Source organism: Danio rerio, chromosome 10 (assembly GCF_049306965.1).
Source record: "Danio rerio strain Tuebingen ecotype United States chromosome 10, GRCz12tu, whole genome shotgun sequence".
Classification (NCBI taxonomy): Eukaryota; Metazoa; Chordata; class Actinopteri; order Cypriniformes; family Danionidae; genus Danio; species Danio rerio.
Window position 1 is genome coordinate 15,796,232 of NC_133185.1, and position 14,412 is coordinate 15,810,643.

General features: G+C 36.6%; 1 protein-coding gene across 1 annotated transcript in view; it reads right to left on the reverse strand.

Annotated features, from left to right (window-relative positions):
* The window catches only part of cntfr (ciliary neurotrophic factor receptor), a 313,919-nt gene that overhangs the window by 136,526 nt on the left and 162,981 nt on the right, over positions 1–14,412 (reverse strand). The window contains exon 3 of the mRNA NM_001098242.2: positions 4,744–4,977. Coding sequence (NP_001091712.1) covers positions 4,744–4,977 — 234 coding nt within the window. The remainder of the gene's footprint in view (positions 1–4,743; positions 4,978–14,412) is intronic.

Sequence of the window (14,412 nt, forward strand, 5' to 3'; positions counted from 1 at the left end):
ACTTCTGCTATTAATACTTTGATTTGCATTACAATTTATTTATTTATTCCACTTAACTGCAAATTAAAATAGAAACGGTATAAAAAGCACACAATTATACTGACTGTTATAGGTACTCTACATTGTTATGGGTCAATGATGCTAATGTTCAGCACAAATCCATCAAATTCCCCTTTCTGGCTGTTCTTTGTATGAATGAATTATGTAGAAGCACTGGCCATGCGTGTTTCCTCGTCGGTTAGTAACACTATATTTCATTGCACAACAATTAATCTATCAGGCCTTTTGGCTAAAAAAGGGAAAACAAGGTTTAATTAGTTATTAATATATTATTTTTTAAATTTCACCTCTCCTGCAGTGCATTAACTAAGCTGTTGAATGGTCAGCTTATGAGGTGGCTAGGCTTACCTAGCTTTAATTGTTATTAAATTATTTTCTAATTACTTGCCGACTATGTTGTGAATATACTCCTGTAATGCATACTGCAGTCCTTCTTTGTCTGGCTTTCTCGGATATTTTACCTGTTTGCCAAAAATGACTAATTATATCCCTGAGAATGTCTGACATTCACACATACACACTGTAATAGATGTGCCAGGCACGAAAGATAGACAGGCATAACAATAGTAAATATGGAGGGCGGGGCTTAGCGAAAGGTCAATTGAACGTCTAGAAATTCTGATCACTATTAAGCTATTTGGTTTGAAATTAAGTAATTTAGTAGAAATTGTTACTGAAGTTCTTGAAGATACACTCTGAAAATCAAGAACATTAAAGGTGCCCACTTCATCCTCTCAGTCCCCCACCCTCTTGTTAAAGTTGCTTTATACACATATTGAGGAAATCGAAGTAAGGTTTACTTGCACAACTCTTACAGCTGACCCACCTAAACCTCACTCTCATCTCGGTCATGGCACCAATTTAAACTCTCTTCTTATTGTTGAAACCCTCAATAGATATAGATTGCAGCAGATTGCAGCATATGTTGTCAGCCAGGAGTCCAGCAGAAAGATCCTAGATTTGAAACTGATTTTAAGTGAGGTTGAGCTCAATACAATAATACACCTCTGACAATGAACGCTGGATCTTTTTGTGTGAAACACTGCTATTGTGACAGCAAAAACTAAAACAAACTCAATCTATCAGTAGCTATTTTGAACTGTTCTTGAGCACAAAGAAAACCACCATGATTATCAAGGAAACCCTAACTTATTTCCTATGGTTACTCAGTGAAAGTTGACCTACAAGCTGTTTTGGTAATAACAGACCACTAAAGACTGTTTAGAGGAGCTACAGGAATCCTTGTAAATGACCCGACCAGTTTATTCCCCTCTAACTCCTGGCAAGCGTTCCTGTAACAGATAGGCAGAGTGTTTGACGCAGTTGTGGACGGGCCTCTCCCTGTCTGTGGGATTGGGACCATGCCATTCTCATTCAGACACTTAGCTGCAGAACTTATCTTGTTAGCTGAGCCGGCTTGCCCATGACCTAGCAGCCCTGAGAGAGACGCTTAGGCCACATGGACATCCGACGTAAGCTTACAATCTGTGTTTTGTGCAGCAAAAGTCAGACAATGAAACACTATTCACACCTTTGCTTGGTTAAAGAATTTTAAGAGACAACCATTTTAATGATGTCTGCTAAACATTCTGAACCTTAACATTCCTTGTCAATGTATGGTGAGGTGTTTTTAAAACATTTAAACATCAACATGTAGCAATAAACTTATATTATTATTAAATTATATAATATGTAAAGTATTTGGTTATGAAAGATAGCAAGATACACATTTGAATTGTCACTCCCAGGTGTAAATGGCATTCTGTGATCATCAGATCACTTGAACCACATATTAATACCAGAAGTACATAAAGGACAACATATTCCATGTATAACTTTAAATTATGTATTTTTTTTTTGTTAATCATTATGTTGATAACACCAAAATCAGCCTTTAAAGGTGATGTATGTAAATTTATGAACCTTCTTAATCAGGACCTTATTTCAAAGTGTTTCCAAAGAATCAAAGAAGAAATTTGAGCTAGTATTTGCAGAGACTCTAATCATACTCTTCAAAACGTTGCATTATTAATGCATGTAAAATGAAATTGCTAAAGGAATTTTTATTAAGCATGTGATCCTGCTTACATTCTGTTCAGTCGTCTGAAGGAGCCGCGCAGAGGCGGGTGATGAAGCACATTCCTCATCATGTTCTCATAAGAGGTCTCATCTCCACTTTTCCCCTCTTCATTCGTCTAATTTGATTAGTCAATGAAATTGCTGTCAGGAGGTGTTACGGGTAGCATCTTGTCATATAATATTGATTACGGTGCTTTGCACATTTGCTATACCGTAGCAGTTCATAATTTAGCTCCGAGGTTCTCTGAGAGTGGTGGAAAAGTGTTCTTGTCTGCCTTTTTTTAGCTGTTTATTCAGCTATATTAAGAATTTCCTTTGGTCCCAAATAGGTTTATGAAATTGTCTTGTTCTTTTATCACAGTATATGGTATTACCGTGATATTGACCTAAGCTTATTAATATTTACAGAAAAAATACTTGGTGTATTGCTTTTGTAATGGTGCAGGTGTGGCAACAGATGGAGACCCACACGGAGCTTAATTTACTGAATGGTCAGGCAAGCAGGGGTCAAATCAGGAACGAAACGTAAATAGCAATGCCGATCCAAAAAACAGGCTACGCTCGGTGCAAACAGAAAATTATCACAATCCAAAAATCAACAACAAGACAGAGCAAAACATAAAGGCATGTAACATGGAACAATACTAAGCATGAAATAAATGTCTCTGTGGTGCTTAAATAGCAATCAGTGAGGAGGATCTGCAGCTGTATGTGTGAAATCAAAGGGGTGATCTAGAACTGGTGTATGAATGCCGGGCATGATGGGATTTATAGTTCGGTAAAGCGGCAGATTTGTAGCTCTTCAGCAATCTGCAACTGCTAGATCGCTGATGATCATAACAAACTTGCTAAATATACATGTTCAAAGTAAACAAATGTTTCAACCAAATTAAATAGCAAAAATATTATAAAGATAAAGATTATAAAGTACACTAGGTAACACTTTACAATATAGTCTTAATTAATAGATTAAAAACAACAATGATAAAAAATGTATATTTATGATAGTTATTATGTTATTACTACTTAAAAATACAACATATTTTAATAGTTATTAGCTCCAAATAAAACAAGATTTAAACTACCAATTTAATATGCTATTTGGCATTAACGCCTTATTAAATCATATTATCATATAAGACTTTAATTGTGCATTTAGGTAAATGAACTGATGTTAACTATTAGAGATTTATTGCACAGTGTTGACGCACAATAGGCCTATGAACAATCACATAATTTTCTAGCATTATTTCAGCATGTAGGAGGACAGATCAGCATTCACTATTGAAGTAACCAGTGAAGCATTTGGTGCTGTTATGAACACCACTGCAAATACAATGTGAAAATTCCAACCAGGGCTCATTCTAATTACTTACCCCTATATACAATTCTGGAGAGCGCCAAATACATCTTAGGAGCTATATATTTTTTTGCAGTTTTTATTTTTTGCGAATCCACCAGAGGCCACTGTGTATGCATTTTCAGATCTCAAATTTCTCTTACAAGTCCCATTCGCGCCTGCTGTTCTCACGTAAATCCACCAGAGGCCACTGTTAACTGACTGACTTACTGACTGAACCACTGACCAATACCACCACCCCACTCCCTAAACCAAACTAATAAAGTTAAAAAAAGCACCAATTGACCTGTAAGGAGGTAAGCGATCAGCTGATAAGAGAATAAAGGAAAGGCGTCATACCACTGCGTAACGTTTGTTTTAAAGATTAAATGCAGCCACACGTAATTCACATAAATGTATATAGATCTACATATTTAGAATGATCCTATGTTGGGATATTCTTTAAAAAGCACTCTAAACGTGCTTAAATAAAAAAATAATTAAAAAAATTCACAGTATTTTGAAGTTCCCACAGTATCAATATTGTACATGTTAATTTTCAACATATATTGAATTATTAAATATCGCCATATGTCACAAATAGACACTAAAATAATAAAGTGTAACCAGGGCTTACAAATAAGGATTTTTTCCACCCGAAAACTGATCCAGATGGACAAGTAATTCCATTTTTACATTAACTGTCAACGCTGGATTCAATACAGCACCCAACTGCTGTCTGATTTACAATCGGCTTCCTTAAAACTCCCAAAAATGTTCATTTGGAATGTCGAAATGGTTTTCAGGTCATCCTGCAGAATAACCTCCGTTGTAGAGCATACATCTGGCAGCTAACATTATGTTGTGTATCCTCATAAAAGTGATCTAGCATGACAAAGTAATCCAATCGACAAATAGATAAGACATAAAACTTGCTCCCCAGTGACTCCCACACAGATAGAAGCAGCTGCTTGCTAAAGAAAAAGGGCTGGGATCAGGGCTGAAGCAGAACCAAGAAGCGTTCGGGGGTCAAACAATGACGTTTGTTGTTAATAATTAGACTCTTCAAATACACAGCAGAGACATCCAAACAGGAGGTCAATGGCCTCAGCGAGAAGATCGAGGTAGAAAGTAAGGAAACGAGCGCATTGCTTGTTTAGAAAAAGAAGTGTCGGGGTAAACACTGCGCAGGGTTATTGGGAGTTCTGGAAAGGATGTAGTGAATATTGAGGAAGGAGAAATTGAGATAAACAGATAGTACTTACAGCCAACGCGGAGATTGATCTGGTCACGTCGCTGGCCGTCTGGGTTCTGGAAGCAGCTGTACAAGCCATTGCTACTCATGTTGACCTCCATCAGGATGAGCCGTGGTCCTTCTTCTCGCCGGCGGGCCTTCACGTCTGTTCCGTTTACTTTCCACGTTACGGAAGCATCATTGTCTAGTGAGCCACACTGCATAGTGACATCACTTGATATCTTTTCATACTGAATCCTGCCACCTGAGGAAACACAACAGAGGCTCAACGTTAGACTTATGAAGATATTTAACAATTCAATATATTGTGATAATGATCATACATAGTATTGATATTGTAGCCACTTCAAAATAAAGTCAATAATTACTTCTTATTTAAAGATTTCGAGAGCCTTTTAAGAATGTTCAGATTTTTGCATTGTACAGATTGTACAGATGTTTAAAGGAATAATAGGTGATCTTAACTCTTCACATTAAGGTTTCATTTGTTAACCTCAGTTAATTTAACTTAAGTCTATGTAATGACTACTAAAAAAAACATTTATTAAACATAGTTGATGATCACTTTTTTGGTTAATGCATTAAAATCAAAAGTCAAAAGTCTTATGATGTATATGTATATATATATATATATATATATATATATATATATATATATATATATATATATATATATATATATATATATATATATATATATATATATATATATATATATATATATATATATATGGTAACACTTTACAATAAGGTTCATTAGTTAATGCATTTACTAACATGAAGTAAGCATGAACAACACATGTACAGCATTTATTAATCATAATTGTACATTTACTGATGCATAATTAACATTCAAGTCCATGCTTTTTTACATTAGTTAATGCATCATGAGTTAACATGAACTAACAATGAACTACTGTATTTTCATTAACTAACGTTAACTAAAATGAGCAAATACAGTAGTAGATGTATTGTTCATTGTTTGTTCATGTTAGTAAATGCATTAATTAACATTAACTAATAAACATTGTAAAGTGTGACCATATATATATATATATATATATTTATGTATGTATGTTTCTGGTTGGACAATGCCCGGGAGCTCAATCCCAATCTTTTTTTTTTTCTTTTTCTTAATTAAAATAATTTTTTGTAACACTTTATTTTGACAGTGTATTTGAGTATTAGTAGATTGTCTGCATACCTCTGTACATGTCAACTTACACTAACCCTTACCCCAACCTATCAATCTACTTATAATCTAATGGAAATTAGTTGGCCTATATTCAACAAACGGACTATAAAAATAAAGTGTGACCTATTTTTTTTTTCTTTCTTTTCTTTTTTTTTCAAACTAAGCAAAAAGTATAAAATGTCCAATGCCTTCGACCATTATTCACAATTTTGGAATAGTTCACGTGCACTTATTTCAGACATAATCAGTCTGACATGACTTGTTGGCAGTGTATTATACGAATATGAACAGACAAAGATGGGATAACATCTATTTTTCTATGAATTAATATATTTTGGAATATGAATTTCTAACACAATTTGTGTTAGTTTTCCTGAGATGAGAAAATCGGAGGGATGTTTATTTTTCTGCTTACAATCAGTTCAGTCATTACTGTACTGTGCTATTTTTCACAAGAAAAGGAAGATGTGGTTGTTTCCCTACATAATCTTTTTTTCACTCCCCAAGGCATGTTGTTATAGGATTTGGCATCAAAAGAAAATATGATTTTTTTTTCTTTTCACAACCCCAGTAATGCTCTATAGAAGTCCGCTGTCAAGCGACAGCTATGACAATGAAAGAAAGACAAGAAAAAGAAGGATACCGAATTCAGAATACACAAACAGGCAAACAAACAAACTCAGAGAACACACAAATGGTCTTTTTGACTTTCATTACCTAGTCGTGACTCCCACAATGCACAGAGGATGGAAAAAGCAATCTCTCTTTCTTTCACTGACCTGACTAACTACCCCTGTAGCTTAATCCACATGCTTTGGGCAACCCAAATCCATGAATTTTACATTTACTCCAATGTCAAAGCCTGTGATACAGCAGTACTGAGTTGAATGGAAAAAGAAAGGCTGTTGTGCTGAAGAGAGGAGGATGGCGGCAGCAGCGAGTGTTTGCTGTAACACAGACATGCCAATTAGGATTGATTCAGTTCAGATAGCATGACATGCAATCATAAATGTGGCTGGAAATTTCCTACTAACAGAAAACAAGTTTCTAGCTTTCAGATAATAACTCACAAGCTGACAAAATCGTAAACAAAAAATGATACTAATACCATTTGTGATAGCAGCAAAGCACTGCTGGAAATTTTTCCTGCAGATAAGTTGATTTGATGTGTGCCAAGCTACCAAAAACATCAAAATACTTGTTTAAATCCAAACAGGATATTTTACAATGTGGTCTATCATTTTAAATTGACAGGACAGAAATTAAATAGGGTTATTTGAACATGTTTTATATTACTTCAATCTTTGCCCAAATAAAAATCAGGTCACCTTGTACTGTGAACACACTTTATTGTCTGCTGATTACATCATCCTGATAATTATTATATATATTTTATTTTATTTTTTAACTCAAAATTTAATTTAATTATCTTCATTTTAACCTAATGTACATGCTATTTTAAATTTAACACAACTCCCTATACACTGTAATTTCTTTGAATCGACTTAATTGTGTCCATTGACCAAACATGATTATCATTCTCAAACACATGTTGGATATCAAAAAATGTATAATTGCAAGGAGGGCAAATGGCTGATTCAGGCTGAATGTCTCAAAAGCCCGTTTTATACCACAGACTCTTTGAGAAAGCCTCAGAAGACAATTCTTTGTGGGAAATCTCAGTTGTGTAAGCCTGTGAAATATCTCCTCTCCAAATATCTTTAGTACGGGAGTCATTGCTTTGCCCTCTGCCTTGTTCCCTTTGAGGATTCTCATTAAGGGGTTGTTTCTCACTTGTCGGCCCACTTTTTCCAGACCATGGTGTTAGGGAGCATCAAATAAATCCATTTCTTGTTTGCTGCCTGCTTATCTGCTGAAGCTGTGGGCAGGCAGTGATAGGCTGGGTAAACGGTGGCACATTGGCACAACACAACAAAGCCGAGGAACAATTGTTCATATACCTTTCGATAGCTCTGAATCCCTAATTCCCATTATGCAATTAGTGGGTACTCCTTTTACAGCCATATCAGATCTTAGGTTTGCTTCCTTTCCAAGTGTTGCCAACATGGTAGCAAGCAGCAATACTTTTAGGACCGGAAATTAATACCAAACAGTACTTCATTCTGAAGCCAAGATTCAAACTTGTAGTACCACAATACAGCAGCATCATGGCTCCATGTATCAAAGGCTCAGAACAGGCACATTGGTTTAAATAAACCAAACGAAGCAAGCCAAACATGTTTGTACTATTACTGTCATTTGATAAAAAATAAAAAATAAAAAAAAACATACTAATTAATCACACTTTTTTTTTTTGCAATTATTTGTGATTAATCACATTTAAAAAACTGAAACTTGTAATTTTGGCTTTTTAAATGTAAAATAATGTTAACGCAAGACAAAAAAAAACTGTTTAAATTCAAAATATAATTGTTTGATAGAATTTTTGTTTAACTTTTTTTAATGTTAGAAATTTTGTTTAACTTGTAACAGATTTCTTCATGTAAACAACATTCCTACAATAAACCATCAAGATCTTGGCTTGGCAGCCATATTTATTACAGAAATAAAAACACAGGCATGTGAATGCTATTTGAATTTCAAAAAAATTAATGCCAATCAACAAAAAAATTTATTTCTATGTTGAATTTCAAGTTGAATGCAGAAAAATGTCAAAGTACAAGCATTACAAATATGGAAAATGGAAAATTATAATAATAATAAAGTATTGAATGCAAACAATTGTACTCATTGTAAAGTTGTAATGCTGAAAGCTGAGAACATTATTATAAAGTAGAAACAATTTTGCTTAGTCCTCCTTAACGTTCAGCCAGTTGCTAAGAAAGTCCAGTTTGTTGACATTATCGTTGGACAGTGTGGCCTTTTTCTTTTGAATGATGTGAGCTGAGTTTGAGGACAGTCTCTCAAAAACAGGATCACTGAATCAGCATATGAATTTCGTTGCCTAATTTTGTTGCCACTGGTGCTACGACAAGAATGTAACAGGCAACCACAGGTACACATTGTGTCACACCAAAGTCTGAATTGGCTCTGAATTGACACACACAGGACAGCGCAGCTGGAGCAACTCCCTTCAGATTTAACACGCATGACCACGTTCATCAAATTTGCTTAAACTAAGCATTCTCAAGTCTGGCTATATCTCACAAGGATTCTGACACAGCAATTTGAAGCAGACGCTTTACAAAAGTTGCGTTTAAGGGGGAAACACGTCAAACCTATTGACAAATTTAAAGGGAAAGGCAGAGGAATGTGCAACCTTTGACAGCTACCGACATCATCTGAGTTTCACATTACATTTACATAGACACCAATACTCTGATTTAAATATGATTAAGATAATACTCTTATTAAGAGTCTACCATGTAAACAGCAATTTTTTATTAATTTAAAGGACCATCGAGTCGGAGTGTTTTTCTTTCTGTTCGGCATGTTGTATCAAATTTAATTTAAACAAAAGTCAAAAGATTAAAAATGAAACATACAAAATTAGATGAAAACATTAATTGCTTTATACTGAAACTTTCCTTCTAAAAGTGCTTCCTTGGTCTTATCCATATTTCTTTGCATGTTGAACACACGCCGGCCACAACAGGAAATAAACTGCCACTGTGTTAGTCGCGTTAATCTTTTTAATGCGTTAAATATTTCAAAATTAATCGCAAATTTTGTGTGAACGTGATGCTAATTGTGTGATCATGTGATGCCAATTGTTGCCAATCAGATCTAAGGTTTGCTTTCTTTCCAAGTGTTGCCAACATAGTAGCAAGCAGCAATACTTTTAGGACTGGAAATTAATGCCAAACAGTACTTGATTCTGCAGCCAAGACTTAAAAAAGTAGTATCACAATACAACAGCATCATGGCTCCATGTATCAGATGCTCAGAAGATGCATCTTGGTTTAAATAAACCAAACTAAGCAAGCCAGAAATCTTTGTACAAATGCAGATTTTGTGTGAACATATGATGTCAAAGAGTTTCCAGGGCAGTGAGTTAAAATGTCCCATTAGGAATAGGATGGCGGAGAAAAGATATTTAAAGTAGATGTCAGACTGACACTTGATAATGTAGATGTAAACTGGCCACAAAGGTTAGCGGAGGCGTCATGTAGCGATGAGAGGAAAGGGACTTTACACCCACATGGAAGTGCTAAAGGTTTATGAGCAGGACATATGCAGTGTTGCTTGTGGAGGGAATTTTAGACCAGCCAATAGAGGACCGGATGGACAACTAGAACTTCTGGCTAGATGAGGAACAGCTGTCCTTCTGAAACATGTGGCAAAAGCACAAAGCATTTAATTGGCTGAGCAAATAGAAGCTGTCTGTGTTAATGAGTGTCCTTTGTTCTCAAACTCTCAGCGAAAAGACATCACATCCAAGTACAGCATATTGTTACATGCTTATTATTACTACAAAGACAACTACAATTAGAATTTTAACCTAGGGTTTAGATGTGTAGAGTGCTGAACACCCATTGTGAAGTATTGTGAAATGTGAAGCTCTGGATTCGGTTTACCATGTGTCTACAATGAACCAATGAGGAAAGCTCTGGGAGGTGCTCTCCATACCACCGCCAGTGTGCAGAATCCACTTGGATAATGTGACGGCAGCCACAGGAAAACAGTGCCAGTGCACTCACCACAGACCAGCTATAGGTGGAGTGCTAGAGCCAATTCGGTGGATGGAGACGACTGGGAGGCCCTGATCAGTACCCCTACTGTACCACTCTACCATTGAAGGGAATTTGGCCAGGAACCGGGGTCACACCCCTACTCTTCACGAGAAGTGCCATGGGATTTTTAATGACCACAGAGAGTCAGGACCTCTGTTTAACATGTCATCCAAAAGATAGCGCTCACTGACAGTATGGTATGCCCTTCACTATACTGGGGCATTAGGACTCACACAGACCACAGGTTAAGTGCCCCTTGCTGGCCTTACTAACACCAACTCTAAAATTTATTCATTTTCTTTTCAGCTTAGTCCCTTTATTAATCCGAGGTCACCACAGTGGAATGAACCACCAAATTATACAGCACTTTTTTACGCAGCCGACGCCATTCCAGCCGCAACCCATCTCTGGGAAACATCTATACACACTCACTTACTCATACACTACGGACAATTTAGGCTACCCGATTCACCTGTACCGCATGTCTTTGGACTGTGGGGGAAACCCGAGCACCCGGAGGAAACCCACGAGAATGCAGGGAGAACATGCAAACTCCACACAAAAACGCCAACTGACCCAGATGAGGCTCGAACCAGCAACCTTCTTGCTGTAAGGTAACAGCACTATCTACTGCACCACTGCGTCACCCCGCTTCTAAAAGCAACCTAGTTTTCCCATGTGGTGTTCCATTCAGGTACTGACCAGGCTCAGCCCTGCTTTTCTTCAGTGAGTAACTGGTCTTGGGCAGCAGGGTGATATGGCTGTGACTAATTGATCAGTATTAACCAATTTTAAAATATTTTTTTAACACCCAAAATATTCATAAAGCTTAATCACTCAAAGACTGATTCCTAAAATCATACCTTTAATTCATCATCTTCACAACATGGTTAAGAAAGACAAACATTTACATGTTATACATTGGGTAAATGGCACAATGGCATAGCACAACAAAGCCTAGGCACAAGTGTACATAAATTCTACCTTTCAACAGCTCAGACTTCTTTTACATCCATATCAGATCTGAAGTTTGCTTTCTTTCCAAGTCTTGCCACATCGGCCATGTTAATAATCCACAAGAGCTTTTAGAACTGGATATTATTGCCAAGAAGTATTACATTTCAGACCCAAGAATCAAACTTGCAGTACAACAGTATCATGACTTCTTGCCTGCTTTAACATCTTTAGGATATCGCTGACCACCATTACCAACTTGAATTGAACAAAAAGTTCGATCACTCAAGGACTTTTGTGTCAAAAATTCTTCATTCGATTCCTCAACCTCAGAGGACAGCGTTTACAAGGACACATCACACAGTAGCCATGCTTCCAAGCTGTGGGGTAGTTTGGGTGGTGCTGTGGCATATGGAAGCGTTCCCTCCCTGGCTGATATTGTATTGTAACACAGAGGGATTTTCAGACAAACAAAGGTCATGAAATGCTACGTAGTCTGGAAAGGTCAGTGGGATTAGAAAGTATCAGATTGATACTACACGGATCAGATGCCTTCATCATTGGGCTCCCGGGCTCAGACACTTCACATTGGGAATGTGGGATTGGCTACTTGGTTTATTTTCTTACACTTGTCAGGGGGGATTGCTTGCTTACTTCTAGCCATTGGCACTGTTACTCATTTTCTCTCTCCTCCCAGACCTCCTGTGATGCACCACATGCTTCAAAGACTCCAGTCGAAGACCAAAACTTTCAACAAGTTTTGCTTTAGCTTGTGACCTTTGAAAACCCCACATTGGATATATACAAAGTATACTAAAAAAAATATATGCATGCTTTTCCAATTGAAATTCAAAGTTGGAATTACATGTTCAAAGCCAATTGTCAATGCTTGCCCGCAGTCTGCTGCATTATTCCACAATAGAACCAAGGTCCTACAAAAAAGAAATGTTTTGATTAAAAATACGCACTTCTAAGAATTTAATTTGTACAACTTAAAAGTTAATTCTTTAGATCATTATTATTCCTTGCCCACAGATTTTCAAATACTTTCTTAGGAGAAAAGGGTTAAATTTCCTAACAAACCATGCCTCAAAATAAAGATTAGCTATTCAGTCAGATACTACATCTCAATTTCCAAAAATAGACACTTATGTCAAGTTTTGTGGTCCAGATTCACATATAATATATAATATATCTTTATATAGAACGACATATCTTAATATAGCATATATTTACAATAATCATGAGATGACATATTAATAGGATATTATGATGTGGGCAATGCACTGCCCTGCTATTGTATTTTATTTATTCATACAATTAAAGTAGTATCTTACTAGATTCCTTTTATCATTCTACGGTTTTATTTTTACATAATGCCTTATTATTTTCCAGATGCAATGCACAATGGCACTTTTGATGAAAACTCAGTCTCACTTTGTTTCCCCAGACACACGAGCAGCCTGCAAGAGCAGATGAAACAGGATGTACAACTCAACAGCCCCTTGTGATGGAGAGCAGCATGAGGCAATGCTCCAATGCAAATCGGCACCAGAGGAGATTAAAGCACCCCATCCCACTCGCACCCAAAGCCTTAATACACAAAGGCAACCCTGATTGAACTGGATCCTAATCTCAGAAATGCACTCCGCAGCAACAGCACCCCCTCTCTTCATTTGCTAATACACAGTAGCATGCATCCTTAGCATTCCACATGTGGAGCTGAAGTCTTGCTGCTCCTGACAGGCTGTGTAGATATATGGGACTACGCTTGCTGTGCTCAAGTCTTTGATTTGGTGCGAGGTTGAAAATTTCAGGTATCACAAAAGTATTATTAGACTGCTCATCGAGTGGGTAGATTGTGTATCACAGGATCACCATGGAGGTGCTGATGCTATGCTGTGATTATTCTGATTGCAAAGTATGCAGGGAACTGGTCTAGTCTTACACCGTGTCCTAACCAAGCGGGTATTTCCAATGTGAAGACTTCACTGAAAGTGCTTAGCCTTTTATGCTACAGCCAATCAGAACAAACTTGATGTTTAATGTTCCGTTTCATTCAAAGTCAGATGTGGGATATCTTTCCTCACCTATGTCCAATTATGGAGGCGTTCAATTGGCAAATGTAAGTGCCTGTGTTTGTCAAAAAGTGTTTGATTATGTTTTAAGCGTAAGATTTCCCAGCAACCAAATTGCAGGATATAAAATGCCTGATGCTCGTAAGATGCTAAAAATGACGCTAACCATGTTTATCAACAATCAAGTTTAAACAAACATTTGTTCCACATTTAGAGTGTATTACAAAACATTTGCAAAAAAAAAAAAAAAAACAACTAGTGAATGGATTTCAGTTCCTTAAACGTGAATGATACACTGTAAATCTACTGTGAATGCTGTTCCACACATGCATCTGGGATATATTTGAGCAGTATATTTCTGAACCAATTCAATTAAATTCTTGAGAGATTACCCAAAGATGGCCTTTTGGGATGAAAGTGAGATGAACACTGCAGTGTAACTACGATTTCAGTAGAATCCATTTTCCTGAAAGCCAAAAATTATGCAATTCAAATCAATAAGCACAGTGTGTATTTCACAGCGTACAAAATCAGACTTGTTCACAATCCAGGTTTCATTCATATTTGAAGGATAACCTTGGGCCAAGGTATTCCAGAGTGCCATGTTCACTGCTCAAAATCAAAAACCGTTCACAAGTGACTGATGATCGTCCAAAATCTTGAGGTAAGCGTACTATTCTAGTGCCACTGGCAAATACTTGCATACTCAAATTAACAACTAATGTGCCCCATCAAATAAATTGTAGGAGAAATAAACC